The sequence below is a fragment of the Semicossyphus pulcher genome, unplaced genomic scaffold (assembly GCF_022749685.1).
Source record: "Semicossyphus pulcher isolate SPU_LCO1_2020_fin unplaced genomic scaffold, fSemPul1.0.p SCAF_14, whole genome shotgun sequence".
Lineage (NCBI taxonomy): Eukaryota > Metazoa > Chordata > Actinopteri > Labriformes > Labridae > Semicossyphus > Semicossyphus pulcher.
The window spans coordinates 31113471-31135527 of record NW_027211648.1 but is presented as its reverse complement, the minus strand read 5'-3'; the positions used below and the strand labels follow the sequence as shown (position 1 = coordinate 31135527).

The window sequence follows — 22057 nt, the reverse complement described above, 5'->3', positions numbered from 1 at the left end:
TGAATAACACAAGTTAAACTTTGAGGGTTTTTTAGTCCTTTTTAATGACCCTGTAATTAAAATGGCTGTAATAGCATACTGAAGGGGTCAGCTGACAAAGGAGCTTGTCACCAGTATTGTGTTTATGTTCATGGCTCAGTAACATGACTTGGATATATAAACGCTGGTCTAAGACAGTCTGAGTTATATTCATCTGGACTCCATCATGAGTGGTCCAAAGAGAAGAATCCCCACGTCTACTATAATGAAGAATAGATGATGGTTGGAACATTTATAAACTAATAAATTAAGAGCCTTTCCTTCAAACTCAACAGTCCAGTACAGCAGCTGCATCACTGCTGATGACAAACAAACTGTGTGCTGATCTCTCGCTCCATCTTACCTTCACTCGTTACCAAAACCACAAATAACTTAAAACAGCTTCAGGTGAGGCAGCGAGTCGCTCCCAACCTTAAAGGACCAATTCACCATTTTGTAGTTGAGCACTTTGCCCTCAGACCTGAAGGTGCTGACCCTCTTTCTCACAGCTTCATACTCTGAAAACTGACCCAATGTTCTCTGGAGGTCACAGAGAAACTGAGTCATCAGAACATTATCCACAGCAGAGGCCTTCATGACGGACCCTCTCCACCCATGCTTTCTCTTCATGTCCTGTTCATGAGAGTCATAAAAAATATTCTGTTGACTGCAGGGGATTAAGCGACTTGCTGAGTGACAAGAAGAGTAGAGGTGAAATAGTTGAAACTAAAGTTCTCAGTTTATTGGTATTTCTTGGCCGGCTGTGGCTCAGTGGTAGAGTGGGTCGCCCCTTAAGCTGAAGGTTAGGGGTTCGATCCCTGACTGCTGCAGTCCACATGTCGAAGTGTCCTTGGGCAAGACACTGAACCTCAAATTGAATGTGCATCGATCGTGATTGGAGACTGGCCTTTGCCATCAGTGTGTGAATGTGAAATGGTGAATGTGACATGTAGTGTAAAAGCAGCTTTGAGTGGTCTGAAGACCAATTAGGTGGAAATATCACGTTCTGGTTACCTGCTTACAGCTGTCAATAGATGAGTTATCAACTATTACTCTTAAATGACGTAGGCGAACAGCAGAGAAAAAATGGCCTGATGTTGTGATCCTGTAAACTGATGGGATGGAAAGATTCCAAGAAGGTTGGGGTAAGAGAGGAGCTAGCAGTAGCTAGGTGTCATGTTATTTAATCAATGTGCAGCTTCCTGACTTGAAAAGGATTGATAGATGTACCTGTAAGAGAACTTTATTCCACTCAATAACAAACTTTTTCCTTTTTTCCTGCTTTTATTTTGGAAGGTTCAGACTTTTAGTTTCAGTTAAGATGTTTGACTTTCCTATTCGTTGTCAGTCACACAGTTAGCATTTAGCGATCAGCATTTAGCTTTCAGTAACCAGGTGAAAAACCTCTGAAATAGAAACAGACATCACCTGTGCTTTTGCGTGATAACGATTAACAACATTGAATATATTTAATTCCACATTCAGTAGATTTTAAACAAACAGACACAATAAGGAGACCTCATCTGACACAGAGACTCTGTGAGTGACACGCAGCTAGTGCGAGCTCAAGCCGGCACCGCAGCAGCAGCACGCACTCCAGCAGACCGTCTCTGAAGTTCTTTAAGATGTAGGTGATGCACTTCCACAGACGTTCAGACCTGTGACAGTGAGGTCTCAGGCAGCAGACAGCCTCTGTTATCCACTGACAGCAGGTAGCCCGTGTCCTCACCTTTACAGGTGTCTCTTTGTCCAGTAACGTGGAGCAATGATCATTAAAAGACGGCATTAAAAAGTCAACATGTGAGGATGTATATTAAAATCACAGCAGAGGTGTGCTGACAACTGGTCACTGTATTTGCTGTAATGATGCCGGCATGCAGTGTTCTATTAGGACAGGAAAGGTCATCAATTACACAGAGATCAAAGGAAATACATCAATGATCACTGATCAGTAGGTCTTCACAGCGGATATCATCAATATCTATCCCAGAGAAGAAGGTCCGAGGTGTGAGCCCTCCTGTGAGCGGGGCTTTAAACATGTGGCTTGAAGTTCAAAGATTCAGTGATATTAAGAAATTCAGTGGCTCCACAGTTTGTGACATCATCAATGTGCAGGTTAAACCAGCAGCTAAAAGTGCTCTGTCCAGCTTCATGAGAGAAGTCAGAAAGTGAACTCAGGTACAAACTGAGCAGCTGGACCAGGAGGTCGATCAATGAAAACACCACAGTGAGACCTCCACCACGGCCTGAGAGACGTGGAGTCCCAATAACTGAACAGTCCATGAGGCACAGTTCATTTAAAGGAACACATTGTTTATGTCAGGTTTCAGTGTAGAAGAGAAGAGACAGACTGTCCCTTAAAATAAGTCATTTAATATGTGAGCCTTGTTACCCACAGATCTGCATTAATCAGACACATTTTAATAGAGGAACGGGGCCTGCGGGGGGGCATGCAGGCTAAAGGATCACTCAGCCACCAGGGTGATCCTGACGATGACGAGGGCGTGTGTGTGTGTCTGTGTGTGTGTGTGTGTGTGTGTGTGTGTAGTCTGTCAGGCTGTCTGATCACACAGGAAGGCTGTGCTTCTCTGGCCTCGGCTCTAAGCTCCTCCCATCTGAGGGAGCTGGACCTGAGCTACAATCATCCAGGAGGACCAGGAGAGAAGCTGCTGTCTGCTGGACTGGAGGATCTACAGTGCAGACTGGAGACACTGAGGTACGGACAGACAGACAGACAGAAAAAACTGCTTGAGAAAGACAAACTGACAGAAACGTAGAGAGACAGACGAAGAGGAAGACATAAAGAAGAAAGACATAGAGAGACACCTACAGACAGAGAGAGAGAGAGAGAGAGAGACAGACACCCAAATTGAGACAGGCAGGACGGTAGACAGACATGTTTTGTCCCTCAGCTTGTTTTACATCTGTACAAATGATTTGGATCTGAAATGAAGAAATCTAATGTAGGCGTACGTTTGAATAATTGAATTGTGGGTGTTTTGTTGTCTGCAAACGATGTTGCTCTACTGGCTGAATCAGAAGCTGTCTCTCTGTCTCTAACTGGTGACCTTGCTGTCTGATGGAGGATGTGAGTGAAGCTGTATGAAGTAGATTCTGATCTGGTTTCTTCCTCCAGGTTGGACCATGGTGGACGGCACAGACTGAAACCTGATGAGAGGAAGTGTGAGTGTGTTTGAACTTTGCTTCATGAGAACACAGCTGCTCATGTTGGGCTCCAGTGTTTGTAATTGTCTGACTGAAGATGAATTTCAATCAGGATTAACTTTCTGTGTTTGTCAGTGTGGCTGTAAAGATGTACGAAGTGAACAAAGTGAACAGCAGGATCCAATCAAAAGAATCAATACATTTGATTATCAGTGCAGAGAACATTCACTGTGTTTCTTCCAGGTCTGATCTTTCTGCTTCATGTGACCTCTGACCTTATAACAGTTTGAGACAGCAGATGGTTCACAGCTTCTTTGTGCTGCAATTTTATTACTGACACTTGATTGTGCTCTTATCCTGGGCTCCACACATCCTGACTGCCATGTTCACTAACTGTTCATTTCATTACAGCTGCAGTGTTGAGTTTCAGTGCTGCCAAATATTCACAGTTAAACATGAAATCTAAGTTTGACTGACTTTCAGAAACTGTCAGTAAAGTTGTTTTTGAATGAACAGATGATAACCTGCAGCTGTGTTGTGTCTCCTTCTCTCCATCAGACGCCTGTGAGCTGGAAGTGGACACAAACACAGTGAACAGAGACCTCAAACTGTCTGACAACAACAGGAAGGTGACATGTGAGGAGTATCAGTCATATCCTCATCATCCAGACAGATTTGACATCTGTCCTCAGCTGCTGTGTAGGACTGGTCTGACTGGTCGCTGTTACTGGGAGGTCGAGTGGAGAGGATGTGTTGATGTATCAGTGAGTTACAGAGGAATCAGCAGGAGAGGAGACTTTAAGGAATGTGGGTTTGGATGGAATGATCAGTCCTGGAGTCTGAGGTGCTCTGATAAAGGTTACTCTGTCAGGCACAATAACATAACAACAAACATCTCCTCCTCCTCCTCCTCCTCCTCCTCCTCCTCCTCTCGTAGAGCAGCAGTGTATGTGGACTGTCCTGCTGGCACTCTGTCCTTCTACAGAGTCTCCTCTGACACACTGATCCACCTCCACACCTTTAGCACCTCCTTCACTGAACCTCTGTATCCTGGGTTTGGGTTCTGGTCTGGTTCCTCGTTGTCTCTGTAGGTGAGAGAAACTCTGCTGACTGAACATCACTGACTCTGTTCACTGACTCAAACTCTTTAATGAGTCTGATTTCATCACTTTGATTTGATTAAAAACTCAAAGATATTTACTTGTAAAAAAGAACTCATGATTTTGATTCATTTGTGTTTCTGTTATATTTTGAACGATGTCGTCGTTTATTTGAATAAAATCTTGACCTTTGATCCTGAAGGAAATCATTTCATCTCGTCTGTCGTCACTTTGAACACGTGTGACGTTTGTCTTGTAACAGGTGACCCTTTGTGTGAGACCACATGGACACAAATGTTGGAACACTTTCATGAAGCTCACATTCACCACATGAACACAGCGGCCATTTTCTCCTGACGTTAAGTTCAGGGTGAGAAGCTCAGATACTGTTAGCATGTTGTGCTGCTGCGTTCAGGTGCTCATTTGTATAAAGGTAGTGAAGGTGACAGTCTTTGTCATTTCACTGCTTCATTGATCAGCAACTGAAAAGACAACAGACAGTGAAAATCCAAAGAAGCATCAGGACATATATCAAGGTAAAACTGATAGTTAACCCTTTATTATCATTATTATTGTTATTACGCCCTTGTCTCTCTTTTCCTGATCTTACCTTATCATGTTGCTTCACCTCTCGAGCTGATTAAACAAAACATACATTATATGTACGTCAAAACACTTGTTACCCTCCCCTCCATGCAAAGATCAAGTTTGACTTTTTCCACCTGGACTTGAATGCATCCCTCCGCTCCTCTCAGAGTAACTTGTATGTGCGTGAAATACGTGTTGTTGAAGTGTTAAAATTCAGGTATTTTTGAACTGGTTGGCCTTCCATATGTAGAAGGGCACACTGAGTGAGTGGTCGAGAAAGTAAGAGAGAGAGAGCGGCAGAGTGACGGTACATGCGAGCGGAGCAGAGAGAAAGGTTGGGAGTGAAGGTGTCAATCAGCTGTAGCCTTATATTAAACATCGGGGCTGCATTCAAAACGTTTGAGGCTCAAGCCAGCGCCCCCCAGAACGTGGCCACCGCCTATATCACCTGTGCCCTGAGCCGGCCCTGAATATAGGTCTACCCATCAACCTGCAGCAATGATTCAAAAGTAGCTCTATTCTGAGGGAAATCCACAAACCTGGCAACCCTGCACAGACTGGAGCGCTTCTTTGGCCAAAACACAGATTGGTATTTTCTCAGTATTGGGGGGAACACAACCCCCCAAAGAAGGGGTGGTTTCGCCCATGGAAGGATCCTCACCATGGCTGTAGCGCCCTCTGGTGGTAGCAGGTATGAGCACTCTTTTGTACACTGCTCTTTGTCAGCACAAAGTCTTCACATCTTCCTCGCTCTTCTCTCCTTCCTCAGCCTCGTGCTCGCTAACCTCTCAGTCATCACTAAATGTGCAACAGTCAATCTGAGGGAAGCTAACGGCTAGCTGAGGCTTCCTCTGATTGGTCCAATCTGCACATGCTCAGTGTGAATGAATGTCACGTGTACATAGAAAGATTTGGATCCTCTGCATTCAGGAAGTCTTCTGCGCTGTGTTTATTTCACATGTTCACATCCTGATGACGATGAAGATCAGATTTATTTCGCAGCCGCACTGACTGATCACCTGATCCACTTCAAACCAGGTAAGAGGTAGAGTTCATCGTCTCTCTCTCATAAACAACACCCAGTATACAGGGGAACACAGGTGTTCCTTCAGTGCTCAGGTTAAACAGTGAGAACAAATAGCAACAAGAAAAGACATGAAACAAGTTGAGACAGGAAAGTGAAGCAGTCTGAAGCTGAGTAAAGACGTCTCTGCTTTCATTCATGTGAGTAAATGTCACAACTGAACTCGGACTTGAACCCAAATGCACGACTCAGAAACAAAGTTCAAATAAACAATCTTTTAATAACAAAGTGCAAAATGAAAATCACTCTACAGTGTGACGGCGTCCTGTTAGAGCCTGCTGGTTTTCCTTCTCCTGGTTTTGGTTGCAGGTTACTAATGGGCGGGGTTTCGCTTCCCCTGGGAGCGCCTGGCCAGTCTCCCAGGTGCATTTAAGAGCTGCGCGTTGACCTGCACACGCTCTCCTCTCGCTGCTCTGCTCGTCTCGGTCCTGCGACACGTCAGTGAGATCCGCATGGTGTAATGACTTTGTTTAGTTGGCTTCAGCCGTATTTTGTTTAGGTTTCACACCCTACAACAGGCACTATACACTTCCATTCATCCAACAGCTGACACACTGACTAACAGACTTACACACCTCATGCCAGAGCTGATCGGAGTTGGAGAGAAGTGAGTGGAAATGGATAAACCACAAAAGCGCAAGGGGGGCGCAGAAAAGCTACGAGAAAAAAGGCTAAAAAGCCTTCAAGTGGACGCAGCAAGACGTGCCAAACTTACTGATATGTTTGCCATTGCCACCACAAGTTCGACTGCGGCAGCGGGTGCAGGGCCGGAGAAGGAAGGAGAATTAGCTATTCAGGGGGATTCGGAGGAGGAGGAGAGAGACGTGACCCAGCAGGGACAGATTGAGGAGGAGGTCAGAATAGCTACTGTCAGCCCGGTAAGAAGTAGCAGAAATGTTAGCAGAATGAAGAGGGACGTTTCATGTAGGCTTCACGGAGGGCTGTGTGTGTGTGTGTGTGTGTGTGTGTGTGTGCGTGTGTGTGTGTGTGTGTGTGTGTGAGGGCGGGGGGGGGTAGCTTACACACGTAAGCTAGCACGCAGTCAGAAAGACACTGGAATGACACAGAAATGATGAAAGCCCGTGGAATTAACAATGAAAAATGTTTTGGGATGTGTGTAACAATAATAATAATAATAATAATTATTATTATTATTGTTATTATAATAATAATAATAATAATAATAATAATAATAATGAATTAAAACAGAAAACGTAAAAAAGTAAGAAAAAGAAAAAAGTTAGAACAGTTAGAATGAATACAATTTAAAAATGATGAGAGACACATCTTCACTAAATAGTATCTGGGGAAATTGTTGGCTAAAAGTGTGCAAATGCTCAACATAGGAAATTATGACAAGACTCATTTTATGTGTGTGTGTGTGTGTGTGTGTGTGTGTGTGTGTGTGTGTGTGTGTGTGTGTGCTTAACAATAAAACTTTGTATGTGATCATTGAACTCTGTTTCCTGCCCTCCCTGAGTGAACGAACCTGAGTGTCCTTTTGTAAAAGGTGATAATTGACCTTTAGTACGGGTCCTTGGGCCCTAACCCAAGGTGGGGTTGTCGGTACCAACAAAGATCTTCTGATACATGACTTAGTAATAACCCTCGTGTTGCCACATTATCATGTCATATTCGTGAAACATTGCTTTGGCGAAATGGATGATTTATCATGGGTAGGTAACCAGAGCAATAACACTAGTGAAATTAACATCCCTGCCTCTCTCTCTTTCTCTGTGTTTAGTGAAGCCAGACTGTTGAAATAGGAGCGGAGGAGTCACAGGGAGATCAGGCAGTTGTCGACTATTTAAGCCGCCCTCATTCCACAAAGAGGCAGCAATTCTTTAAGTTTCACCCACAACAGGATGCCACAAACCCTGTCGTCCAGAGGCTCTTCACTAGAACGGACAACATGGCATGGACATGGCTGACTTATTGTGGTCAACGCCATGCTTTATTTTGTTTTGTTTGCCTTGCTTTTAGCAAGCCCGATGATCCAAGTACTTTCATTAGAGGCATGACAGACTGGAGGCATGTGCACCAAAGAATAGAGGAGCATGAGAGAGGCATGGCACCTTGACAGTGTCTTACTGTGGGCATAATTGTGTATTTGTATAAACAGTATATTTCATGAAACACTGAAAAGACATCTTGTTTCTTTGACATCCACTTTCACTTCAAGATGGGAATTGTGACACTGTGGCCATCTCTCCCAAGATGAAAGTCTCTGTGAGTAGTGAAAGAGCGTATCCATTGTTTAACATGGTTTCTCTCTTCCATGTAGGCTGCTGCGCTTTATTTTAATTTTCGAAACAACACAATGTGCACATACATCCTCTGGTATGACGTGTGCCTTCGCATATCATATAAATAATCGTGGTGGGCCGCCATGGCCAAAAAAGCCAGGGCCATTTTTTGGTCCCAGTCCAGCCCTGTCTCGTGCCCTTTGTACCTTTTCATTCTGTTATTTTGTAAAACATTGTCGGGACCGGACTGTGCCTCTAAGTCAGATTCCATAAGTAAAGGGAGGTATTGAAAATAGCTATTAAAATAAATTCACAATTATTAAAAATAATTTTTAATTATATAAATGATATGATTTAATCTACGTTAAATCACCTCTGTATGGGGCACCACTTAACGAAGTTAAGAAAATAACCATCTAATTACCTCAGTCTCATGAAGTATACTAGACTATCAATATAGACTCTGATTAATAATTAACTTAATAACTATAACCCAATTATTGATAGCTAGTAGGTTGAAGGATTCAGAGTTCAAACACAGAAGAGGTTGGCAGTATTCATTCTCGTGCAACATCAAACAGACAGCATTTTATTTCACACAGTGATTTATTTAAAAAGACGATAAAAGCAGAAGTAAAACACGAAACATGTAATCTAACTAACGCTAATATTTACATCTGGTCAAAGGGTCAAAAGGTCGGTCCAAAATATTGTATGTGTGTAAGTCTTGAGAGTGCCGGGTTAGGAAAGAGCAAGGTTAATTTAGCGTGCAGACAATGTCTTTGTGTAAGCATAAGTAACCTCACCTACAATCAACACCTGACTAAACAGACGTTACAACAATACAACTCGGTAACTAATCAAATCAATAACATTACAATACAGTAAACATTCCTGCTTAGCCGGTACTGTGAGTTATTCTAGCTCTGCCCAGATGTTACGTTACCAGACCGTGGACGGAAAGGCGTTGCTGTGCTGTGTTGCAGGTTGTCAGGCCGACGATCCTGTTGCTCAACCCGTCTGGGGGAGCAGTGGTTCTGGTGAAGTTGCAGTCGTTGTGTTGGTGTCCAGTTGGAGGGAAACTGGTCCTTCGTTGCTCCGTTGTCCTTACTTGAAACGTTAGCTGGCAGACTCTTTCAGCTGCTGCTAAACTACGGTTACTAGTTCGTGCTGAGTAAACCGGTAATCTTTTCAGCAGGATCTCGCATCGCTGCTGAGGCCTTGCTCGGTTAGCAAGCCATGAGAGCTGTTGAATTGGAGGGAACTGCGGCAGCAGCTCCAACCTTCTTGGAGGGCAGTGGAGAGCTTCTGAGCTTCAGAACAAAAGAAAACAAAAACAGTGGTGGTCTTCCGGTTTTACAGACCTGGCCAGGGGGAGGGGTTTTCACGTGAAGGTGTGAAAACCAAGAGGCTGCTGGGAGTTTGAGTCTTAAGTTCAGCTGCCATTTTGAAGAGTCAGTTTTAAGTCCATAAACGAACACATTCCAATATTGGAGATGCAGTGAATCCCAACAAAATATTTACTTTTGAGTCGTTTAAGCCGAGTATTTCCCTCTTTCCTCATGTCTTGTGAGCCGGGTCATGACAAATGGGAGGCTCGTCCAGCCGATTACGCACCGGTAAGTAGTTTTGACTCAGTTGGAGAAATTGTGAATGAGATGACGTCATTGTATTTACTACAGAACCGCCTGCAGACTAGCGTGGGAAAATAAAAGCTGTGAGTAGTTTGTCGTGTGTGTAAGCGTTTGATTGGGGAAATATGCTGTTTATTGGTTAAAACTAAGTATTGTTTGGAGGTGTACCGTGTTTTTGGGAGATGTGCGCAGTGTCGAGTAGTCGAGGTAAGTGTCAGCGGGTGTACAAATGTGTGTTTGAGGAGCACAATCCTCTATAGGCAAAGCGGCGGTCCATCTTTAGGTTCGTCAGGTTTGTTTTTTTTCTGGTAGTGCTGTGGTGAGCGTGGTTAGAGCAAAGCTCGGGAGCACGCCAGAGCTTCGAGGGGTTGCCAGATAACTGGTCGCCTTTACCGTGCTCATGGTATGTGGTGCACAAGAACCTGCCATTGTATCCGCATGAAGACTAGGGTTGAGTCGGAGCAGTTAGACCCGGTCAGGCAGTTAGATAGAGGGGATTGTGGTTCTCTTGGTGGTCTTGTTTGAACCTTAAGTTCACCTGTTGACTCTTTTGTGTTTTTCTGGAGAGTTGGGGAGAGGTAAATGTTAGTCTTCGGTTTGGGCCGCAGTAAAAACAAAATGACTGAGGTCTCGGATTTTGTTAAAGCTCAGTCGGAGGAGTTTTTGGACAGGTGCACGAAAGAACAGCTGTTAAGGATTGCCGATTATTACCAAATCAAAGTATCTGATAAAAGGTTAAAGGACACAATTAAAAACATTTTAAAAGCTAAGTTGAGTGAAATAGAAGTGTTGGCTGTAAGTGAGCAGCCTGGGTGTCCTACTAATGCTGCTGGTTTGTCACTGTCGTCTAGTGCGGTTAATTTGACATCTGAGCAACAAAAACAATTGTTGTTGTTTTAACTGGAGCGGGATAAGATGAAACAAACGGACATTGAAAAACAATTGGCTATTGAAAAGTTGCGTCATCAGACTGAGCAGGCAAAGCTGTCACTGCAACAATACAAACTGGATTTAATAAAGAGTGGAAAATCTGTATCTGAGGGTTCGGTGAACTTTGACACTTCCTCGCTATGTCCCGGGTCTGCTGAGGAGTGTTTTGATGTTTTAGGTAATCTTCGGCTGTTACCAAAATGTAATGAGAAGGACCCAGAGACGTTTTTCTCTTTATTTGAGCGCGTGGCGGACGCAAGAAAGTGGCCGGAGTCGTCTCGCACGTTAATGCTGCAGTGCGCGTTAACAGGTAGGGCTCAGGAGGCGTACTCATATCTGTCAGCATCAGAGTCAAAATTATGCCACTGTGAAGTCAGCAGTTTTAAAGGCGTACGAGTTCATTCCCGAGGCTTATCGCCAACGTTTTCGGACGTGGAGGAAAGGAGATAAGCAGACGCATTTGGAATTTGCTCGTGATTTAAATGGTCATTTTGCGCGCTGGTGCTCTGCATTAAAGGTAGAGAATTTTGAGGAGCTGTGTGACTTGATCGTGTAAGCACGGTTCAAAAACTCATTACCTGAGGTCATTGCCCAGTATATCAGCGATCAGAAAGTACAAACTGCCACGGAAGCCGCTGCTCTAGCAGATGATTATGTGTTAACCCACAGGCGTAGTTTCGGTGAGTCACGTGCCCGCAAGGCTGGTTTTGGGGAGCGGGCCGAGACGGATAATGTGTATTTTTCTCCTCCTAAAGCTAATTCAGATGGCAGAGGTTATAACATGAGAAGTTCTGAGGAAGTCTGTAACTTTTGTCACAAAAAGGGGCATTGGAAAGCCGATTGTTACGCTCTTAAAGCTAAATCTAAACCACACAGACCTGCAGGACAGCCAAAGGGTGCGTGCCTCGCTGTTATCCACAGTGCAGGTTGAAAATGGCAACGTGCAGGAAAAAGCTTCACCGGGTGAATTTGAGTCCTTTTTGCCTTTTGTATCAGATGGGTGTGTTTCTCTTGTTGGTAGTTAGCTTAAAGTGCCAGTTGAACTATTGCGGGACACTGCTGCTTTTGACTCCTTTATTCACTGGAGGTTTCCTCTGTCCCGTTGGTGAGAAGTCAACCTGATGAAGATGAAGTGAGGTTCCCTGACGTGTTCACTGCATGTGCGGTAACTCGGGCCATGACGCGTGCGAGTCCGGATTCGGTCTCTGAGGCTGAAACATGTACAGGTGAGGCATCAGATTCGTGTTTGTTTTCTTTATCTGATGTTCCTCTCTCGGTTTCGCAGGAAGAGGTGCGGGCTGAGCAGCATGCGGATCCATTGTTGAGTCATTTGTTTGACCAGGTTTTGCCTGCAGAGGAGGTAAAACATAATTGTCATGGTTATTTTTTGCACAATGACCTGTTACTGAGAAAGTTTGTGCCTCATGGGGACGATTTTATAGGCGACCCCATTATTCAGGTTGTTGTGCCATCTAAATTCTGTGAGGGTGTGTTAAAGGTTGCACACGATGAATGTGGACACTGGGGAGTTCCAAAAACAGATGATCGGGTGTTGCAGCATTTCCTTTGGCCCCCGTTAAAGAAGGATGTTGCAGCATACATTAAAACGTGTCACACTTGTCAGATTACAGGGAAACCTAATCAGTGTATTAAACCTGCTCCTCTGTTGCCCATTCCGGCTGTTTGTCAGCCATTTGAGCATTCAATCATGGATTGTGTAGGTCCGCTTCCTCGATCGAAAGCTGGTGCTGTGTATCTCCTGACTGTCATGTGTCAGAGCACTCGTTACCCTGCAGCAGATCAGTCGCTCATGATAACGACGCGATCTGTGGTGTGTGCTCTGACAAAATTCATATCGATTTTTGGTATCCCAAAGGTGATACAAACTTTTCATCTCATCTCTTCACTTAAGTTTTGAAACCCCTCAAGGTTAAACATAACAAGGCATCTGCCTATCATGCCCAAAGTCAAGGGGCTTCAGAGCGTTTCCATCAAACGTTTAAATCATTGTTGTGTGCATATTGTACTCAGATGGAGAGGGACTGGGAGGAGGGTTTGCCCTGGTTGATGTTGGCAGCCAGAGAAAGTGACACAGGAGAGCACAGGGTTTAGCGCAAATGCTTTAGTTTTTGGGCATACAGTGCGCGGCCCTTTAACTGTTTTATATGACCAGTGGAACGAAGCCGAACCGCCCAAAGATCGTATTGACTATGTGAGTGGGTTTCGTCATAGACTGTATGCAGCTGGGGAATTGGCAAAGAAAAATTTGACATCTTCACAGGCAAAAATGAAAAAACTGTGACCGACGTGCTGAGAGCCGCGATTTTAGTGTGGGGGACCAGGTGTTAGCATTGTTGCCCATTACAACCTCGCCATTCCAAGCTAAGTATACTGGTCCATATAAAGTGTTAAGGCAAACACCTGAACACAATTATATTATATCCACACCTGAGCGCAGAAAGGCGACTCAGTTTTACCATGGGAACTTGTTAAAGCCGTATTTTGATCGTGTGTCTGAGAAAGTTAAAACAACAGCCGACGTGTCCTCAGAAAGCACGCGTCCTGTGTGTACAGTAGGTAGAGCGTCTGTAGTTTATGTTCCACAGACAGTGTCAGCTGAGGTGGAGGATAGCTTACCCTGTGTGGATCCAGCTGTTTTGCAAGGGCGTCTGAAAAACTCATAACCAAGTTGCATGTGTTGTTGGGTCACTTATGAGAGTCACAACAGTTTGTTTGAGGACACTCCCACTCAGACTCACATGACTGATCACGTCATTGACGTCGGAGACGCACAGCCAATTAGGCAGCGGTTTTATCGTGTGAACCCTGAAAAACGTAAGTATCTTGACGCAGAGGTGAATTACATGTTAGACAACGGCATCGCTGAGCCATCTTTATCCAGTTGGGCTTCACCCTGTCTTATGGTCCCCAAGTCAGACCCCGACGTTTTGCAGTGATTTTCGTAAAGTAAATGCAGTTACCAAACCTGACTCCTTTCCGCTTCCCCGTATGGAAGATGCATTCACCAAATAGGCCATGCCAAATTTGTGAGCAAGTTTGACCTATTAAAGGGTTATTGGCAGGTCCCTGTGTCAGAGCGGTGCGCGGGAAATAGCTGCAGTCATAACACCTAATGTCTTGTATTGCTACAAGGTCATGCCATTCAGATTGCGTAATGCCCGTGCAACCTTTCAGAGGCTTATGAACAAGGTGTTGGGGGATTTAGATGGTGTACAGTTTATTTGGATGACGTGTTTTTTTAATCTGATACATGGTCCTCTCACTTGGAGAGCATCCGTGCTCTGTTGGGCCGCTTGTCTGAGGTGCACCTCACTGTCAACCTCGCCAAGAGTGAGTGAGCGAGGGCGACTGTGACGTACCTTGGTCGGGTGGTTGGGCAGGGTATGGTGTGTCCTGTGCAAGAGAAAGTAAGAGCTATTGAGTGTTACCCTGAACCTACAACTGAGAAAGAACTCATGCGCTTCCTGGGTTTGGTAGGTTATTACCGACGTTTTTGTAGAAACTTTTCAGAGGTAGTAGCCCCACTTACCGATTTATTGAAGTCAAGTATTACATTTGTTTGGTCACCTGTTTGTCAACAGGCTTTTGACAAGGTAAAGGTGTTGCTGTGTAATGCTCCAGTGTTAGCAGCCCCGAGGTTTGACCGTCCTTTTTCCCTCCAGGTGGATGCTTATCACGTGGGGGCGGGGGGTGTGCTTCTGCAAAGTGATGATTTTGGTTGTGACAGACCAGTCAGCTTCTTTTCAAAGAAATTCAATTGGGCCTTAAAACATTTTGATATGTTGGTGGGTTCTGGTGTTGAACCTGTGGTGGTCTACACCGACCACAACCCTTTAACCTTTCTCAATTCTCTGCAGTGTCCGAACCAGAGACTAGTCAGGTGGAGTTTAATGTTACAGTCATACTGGCTGGAAATCCAACATATTAAGGGTTCTGACAATGTTGTGGCAGACGCATTGTCCAGAGCTCCGGTCCACTAACTGTAGCCAGTTAACCTTAGCCTATGCATGTTTTCTTTTCTCCCTTTTCCCTCTTAAAGCGCTTCCCTTGGTACCAGGTTGCTGAGGTGGGAGGGAGACGACAACAAGTGGACGCAGAAGCACAGTTCAAGCATTAGGTCGGTTCGTATAACTATTAAACTGTAAATATTGAATGTTTGTTGAAATGTTTAACTGTTTAAAAAAATAAAAAATGAAGTAGTTTAAGTTAGTCCCTATTTGCTTTGCTTAATGTTAAGTTGAGTAGGTTGCCGTTAATGCTGAACTTTAGTTAAAGTTTCAGTTTCAGTTCACTTTCAGTTCAATGTACCAGTGGTGAAAATAAATCAGTACATTTCCTCAGTTTCAGGACTTCAGTGCAGCTCAGAGGTAAATATTCTTGACTTCACTAGATCCGTTTTCTGCTGCTTTAAACTTCGACTCCAGAACATCTCAGAGGGAACTTCTCTATTTTTCACTTTCATGCAGTTTCACTGAGAGGAGAGCAAACGTGTCTGAGAGCATTATTCAATATGTGATTATTATTAGGAGAGAGAAATGATCTGTTTCTGCCCTCTCTTTGTTTCCTGTTGAAGATTACACCACGTGTTTTATTCTACATCTGTTATTGTTGAATCTCATCGTTCATATTGAAGAATGTCACATAGATCGATAACAATGATTCACTCTGGAACTGTTGACAGTTTTTACAAATGTAAACAAGTTCCAACATGTTCAATGATGATCAGGACCTCTGTTAACATCATCTACATGGACAGATTGAAGTGAGCACATTAACAGGAACAGAACGAGCTGCATGGAGGCGGGTCTTTGTGTTCATTGGTTGGTTCCATGAGGATGTGTCGGTGTTTCCTTCCAGTCTATTGGCTGCTGTAGCGTCATGTGACTGCTCTCATTTCCTCTTTTTTTTTTCTCTTTTTCAAGATTATTTTTTAGGCTTTTTACCTTTTTACAGCTGAAGAGAGACAGGAAATGTGGGGAGAAGAGAGTGAGGAATGATGATGCATCAGCAGACCGAGAGTTGAACCTGCGATCAGTGCGACGAGGACTACAGCCTCTGTACATGGGGCGCCTGCTCTACCAACTGAGCTAAACCAGCGCTCCCTGACAGACAGGTTTGTGTGTGAAACCCAGAGGCTGCGGTCAAAAAGTCCAAAGAATGACCCCTCTGTCTTTTCCTAACCGCTTCTCACTGACCTCGATGGAAAACGTCATGAGGTCCAGGAAAGGTGTGAGGAGAATTCAGGAGGAGGAAGGAAAAGACGACCGCGGTGCTCAGAGAATCCGACTGCTCTTACACTGGGCGGATGTTGATGATGTCACGTGGTTCTGCCGTGTAAAAAACTACAATCTACCCATGATGGACTACAAAGAGCGGTGCTTTCTTTCCGTTGTTGTTTCATGCAGTCATAAAAACGTGGAGAACTCGGTGAAAGATCTGACCTCATTAAGATGTTTACAGTGAAGCAGTATGGCCGTCAGGACGAGGCTGCTTTTAGCAGCAACAATCTGAGGACCTGAGAACACCTGAAGTGTTCATATCTCTAAACGTGACTTCAAACTTCTGCAGCCTGTTTAAGATGAAGAATGATTCAATCAATGAATCATGAATTTTAAATCATTATTGTAAATGACTTATTTTACTGTATTGATGTTGCAGAATCGTATTCTGTTCTGTGATTCTTCTACTCTTCATCTTTTTCCTTGTTTGTATTAATATTACTGTAATCTGCGCTTGTTCTGTCTCACTGAGCTCATAATGTGTGAAGCAAACAAAACTACAGACTAACTCTCCACCGTCACAGATGATCATTTATTGATCATATTTATGACGAGCAAAACAACGATGGTGTTGTAGTTATAGTCCTAAACCTCATCAACGTCGTCACAACAGAACACTTCAGAGTCTGTGACGTTCTCAGTCATCCAGGTCACGGTCATTTCGTTTCATGACCGCCAAGAGGTGCATTGCTTTCAAATGTTGCTGCCGCAAGGAATTGTGGGTCATTATTTTGTCCTCTCCTTTGGTAAAGGAGGGTCCGGTGTTTCCTAAAGGAGATAATAAAGGAAGCAGTGAAGCTCCTTTCCTTATCATTTACAGAATTCAAACGACTGTCATCATGGCTGACACTGAAACACTTCGGTCGTTTCACTCTGTTAGGAACCTTCCTGACCAAAAAGCACTATTCGACCACAGCCCTAGCAGACTGCTAGCAGCTCCCACCTGTCACTCAGAGAGGCCACGCCCCTAATGCTGCATCACTTTAAGCCTTAATATAATGTAAACAGCTGAGCTGTATAAAGATTCTCCCCGTACAGTTGTCATGAAGAGAGAAATGAGCTATAGAGACCCAAACTGTTTTTTGTACCAGGCTGTAAACATGTTTATTTCTGCTGTAAAGTTTAACATGGGGCTCTATGGGGACTGACTCACTGCTGGAGACAGCCTCGAGTGGACACCAGAGGCACTGCAGCTGTTGGAACTTTAGTGTTTGCTTCATTTCTCAGCCCTGGAAGCTGCTGCTTGGTTATTTGTTGGTAGGAAAGAGGACGTAAAGTTTGATTACCCGTCTGTGCAGCCTTCACAGTAAACTCTGAGTATTTTGTCAACGATCTGCCGCTCAAACCCTCTGAAACGTGTCCTTAGAAAACCTTCGCTGTGTGCTGGTTTTCCTGTGCACACCTCGGACCCATCAGTCTGCTCTTACCTCCTCAGGCTGCTCAGTATCTGGTTACACCTGTGAAAACAGCTCACTAATAAGAGTGAGGGGGCACAGTCCCTGCAGCAGCCCGGGGACGAGATGCTGATACATGCTGCTGCTCAGGAAAACGATGCCTGGAAGTGCTGCCGAACACACCCAGAGACAACCGGGGTAGTTAAAGTAAAATTACTGCCCCTGCCACCCCAGGGCTCCTTCCTGTGTCGTTGCATCGAGTGCTACACTTACAGTATCAGGATCCCAGAAGAGCTGTACGCCTGTTGTTCTGTTTGCATCATCAGGATGTGCACGGTGGTAAAACAGGATCACAGTGATTAAAAAAGTATTGAGAGGACTTCCGGGTCATATATGGAGTAGACGTGTTTTCCTCAGCTCCCACTCAACGTTATACATTACTATATTTTTAAGCCTCGTTTGCACGTTTAGTAAGGTGGAACCCGGCAATTTACCGGTTGCTCACTTTTTTGTACCGAAAGGATCCTGAAAATGTCGACAAAAGTCTCCAAAAAGAAATGTGATACCCCGGCTCCAGTTACCACTGAAGAAAACATGGCTGCCCTCACGAAGCTACTCGAGGAGCACAAAACTGCCCTCTCTGAAAAGTTTAAATCGGCGATAACACCGCTGGAGGCGAAACTGGACATTGTCCAAACAACAGTCACAGACCACAGTCACTGTATTACCTCACTTGAGGCGAACACCGATGAACTCAGTGATAAACTGGAGGCACTGGAAGCTAAATGCGCGGCTATGGAAGATAGCTATAACAAGCTTAAGACTAAAACCATCGACCATGAGTCACGTAGCCACCGCAAGAATATAAGGATAGTTGGCCTCCCTGAGTCGATTGAAGGTACGCAGCCAACAGTTTTCTTTTCTGGACTACTGAAGGAGATTCTCGGCGAAGAGATTCTCCCCAAGGCTCTGGAGCTTGACCGTGCCCACAGAGCCCTTGTAGCCAAGCCGGCCCCAGGATCCAGGCCTGGAGCGGTAATCGCACGCATTCATCATTACCAAACGAAGACGGCAATCATCCAGGAAGCCCGAAAGAGGAGGGGTAAGCTGTTTTACCGGGGGAAACCTGTCGCAATCTTTGAGGACTACTGCCCCGAGATAATCGAGCAATGCATGGCGTACCGGGAGGTGATGTTGAGGCTGTACCAACAAGGCTGCAAACCATCGCTCCTGTACCCAGCTAGGCTACGGATCTCGACCACAGATGGAAGGAAAAGGTTCCTCACTTCGGTGGAGGACGCCACAACTTTCCTGAAAACGCACGGTGGAGATGCAGTATAATCCTCAACCGGGGATCAGTGGTAACTTTCATGACGGAATCGTTGTCCGGGTTTACATATGGCTACCTCTGTTTGTTGCCCTAGCATAACCAGCTAGTGTTTGTAGCCACAGTGCTCTCTACGTTCGTATTTTCACTTCAGTTACAGCGTAATGACTGTGGAGTACTGCCTTGTTTTTGTTTTTTATATGAGTTCCACATGCATGCTAAAACTGTTGTTTGTCTGTGTACCCGTTTGCCAATTGACCTATATAGTAGATGCTGCTGTGCTAATAGCTTCGCCCGGCTAACACGGGCCTACTTGGTTTGTTTACATGAGGGAGTCTGTTACGCTGTTGCATAGCAACAACGCCATGCGCCACGGGCAAACTACCGTACACAGAACTGAGCCTGGACTCCTTTTTACCTTATTACACACTGTGCGTTGCACATTGGTTGGTTGTATACAAGTATATTTATTTTCCTTGGGAAATCTTATTTTTTCAAAACCTCTATCCAAGGTGTAGTGATCATTTTCACTTTAGGATCACTTATTTTGAGGCACTTATGCAAATATGGGACTGAGGCTGAGTAGATAGGAAGTACATGTATGGTATAGGGAAAGTTAGGAAGAGCTTGCAACTAGCTGTTGCAGTTGCTATCTGCGATGTTGTTTTTTGGGAAGTTGTTTTTGTGTTCTTTTGTTTTTTTAAATGTTTTGGGGGATGGGAAGTAAGAGGCAGACAGTTATGCTTTAACTCAGCCACTTTTTGGGATCTTTCTCTCTCTGGGAGGTTGCGACAGTGCTACCACACAGAGTTCATACTACATAAAGACCACTGGTTCACATTCCTTGGATTATACGATGAATGAGTAGTAATCTTAATATTGTAAGTTGGAATGTCAAGGGCCTAAACCATCCCGTAAAAAGAAGGAAGGTATTTAACCATCTCAAGCAGTTTAAAACAGACATCGTCTTTTTACAGGAGACACATGTGCGTGCCTCTGAACACTCTAGGCTTATGGCGGGCTGGGCGGGGCAGCATTTCCACTCTACCTTTCAGGCCAAGGCAAGGGGGGTTTCTATACTGGTGGCCAAGCATGTACATTTCGAACCTGACAATATCACAGATGATAAGAATGGGAGATTTATAATTGTCTCAGGGACACTATTTAATACAAAAGTCATCCTTGCCAATGTCTACGCTCCGAATGCTGATGATGTTAACTTTTTTGATCGTTTTTTCCCCCCTTTTAATGGACTAGACACACATTACCTAATACTTGGGGGGGACTTCAACTGCTGGTTGGACCCGACCCTGGATCGCTCTTCCAGCAGACCAGGGGTAGTGAGTAGATCTGCCTCATGTATTCAGTCTTTTATCGCTGAGTTTGGGATTTCGGATATATGGCGGTTCCTCAACCCTAGAGCGAGACAGTATTCCTTTTTTTCAAATGTCCATCACACTTACTCCAGAATAGACTGTATTTTTGTTGACAGCAGACTAATCCCGCAGGTCCATTCCTGCACATACCACGGTATCGTCATATCTGATCATGCCCCTGTTGTGATGTCAATGTTTTTTCCCAATGTTCCGCGGCCTACAAGGCACTGGCGTCTTAATTCAACCCTACTTTCAGACCCCCAGTTTGTTAAATATACAGAAGAACAGATTAGCTTTTTCTTCGAAACTAACTGCACCCCGGATGTCTCTGCTCTTGTGGTCTGGGACACATTTAAGGCCTACTTGAGAGGGCAAATCATAGCGTTCACTGCAAATAAGAAAAGACAGTCTCGGAAGGAACAACTAGAACTGATATCTAAATTTCAAGAAACTGATCGACAATATGCACTTAACCAAACCCCAGAATTATATAACCAACGATTGGAACTAAAAACTAAATTTGACCTTCTCACCACCTACCAAACGGAAAATCTCCTGTTAAAAAGTAAAAGCACCTACTATGAACATAGTGAAAAAACTGGTAAATTACTAGCTAATCAACTAAAGGGACTAAGGGCTAAACAACTTATAACAAAAGTACACACAGACAGTGGAGATACTACTTTAGATCCCACTAAGATAAATGATACCTTTAAATGTTTTTACTCTCAACTATATACCTCACAATTAAATGGTGACGATGCAGCTATTAGGGCCTTTCTTGACCCTCTGCCCACCCCAACCATTCCTTCAGAGATGGCGGGGAAAATAAAGGCTCCTCTGTCCCAGGCGGAGATAGCCCTGGCTATATCATCTATGCAATCCAGGAAATCCCCTGGCCCTGACGGCTTCCCAGCTGAATTTTTTAAGAAATTTTCAGCACTCCTCTCTCCACGCCTTGCTACATACAGGCCAATCTCCCTGCTGAACACAGATGCGAAGGTCCTCGCTAAGGTGTTAGCACACAGGTTGGAGGAGGTTGCCCCCTTAATAATAGGCTTCTAATAAACTGGCTTCATAAAGAACTGACACTCCTTCTGTAATGTCCGACGCTTATTTAACATTCTATACTCAACCCCTAGAAATGTCGCCGAATGTGTTGTGTCACTAGATGCCGAGAAGGCGTTTGATCGCGTTGAGTGGAAATATTTATTTAAAGTTCTAGAAAATTTTGGTTTAGGTCCCCTTTTTATAGCTTCAATTAAATTATTGTATACTTCTCCCACTGCTAAAGTTCAAACAAACAGCACAATCTCTCAGCCCTTTGCACTAGGTCGCGGAACCCGTCAGGGTTGCCCACTAAGCCCGATTCTTTTTGATTTAGCGATTGAACCACTCGCAATTGCTCTTCGGAACAGCCGGGGTGTCTCTGGTATTTGGAGAGGGGGTACGGAGCATAGGGTATCTTTGGATGCAGACGATCTCCTACTTTATATTTCAGACCCAAATACCTCTCTTCCAGCAGCTCTCTCCCTGCTTGAGCAATTTGGATCTATATCTGGATACAAGATCAATACACACAAGAGTGAACTGTTTCCAGTTAACAGAGAGGCGTCTGACTTAGACTACAGCGGCATTCCATTTAAAGTTGAAAAGAGACAATTTACATATTTGGGAGTGGTTGCTACCCTGCAATTTAAGAACCTTCTGAAAGAAAACATTGTCACCCTGTTAAATCAGGTCAGAACATCATTATCACAGTGGTCCCCCCTCGCTTTATCGCTCGCTGGGCGAGTAGACTCCATAAAAATGAATATACTCCCCAAATTTACATATCTGTTTCAGTGTGTCCCAGTACTTGTTCCAAAATCGTTTTTTGTTTCACTGGATTCCGT

The 22057-nt window shown here is 44.3% G+C and overlaps 1 protein-coding gene across 1 annotated transcript in view; it reads left to right on the top strand.

The window, feature by feature from the left end:
• LOC138590778 (NLR family CARD domain-containing protein 3-like) overlaps positions 1 to 4312 on the top strand; it is a 37954-nt gene extending 33642 nt beyond the window's left edge. The window contains exons 8-10 of the mRNA XM_069661135.1: positions 2567 to 2734; positions 3155 to 3209; positions 3729 to 4312. Of these exons, the coding sequence (XP_069517236.1) occupies positions 2567 to 2734; positions 3155 to 3209; positions 3729 to 4274 (769 nt within the window). The 3' untranslated portion in view covers positions 4275 to 4312. The remainder of the gene's footprint in view (positions 1 to 2566; positions 2735 to 3154; positions 3210 to 3728) is intronic.
• The last annotated feature ends 17745 nt before the right edge of the window (positions 4313 to 22057 follow it).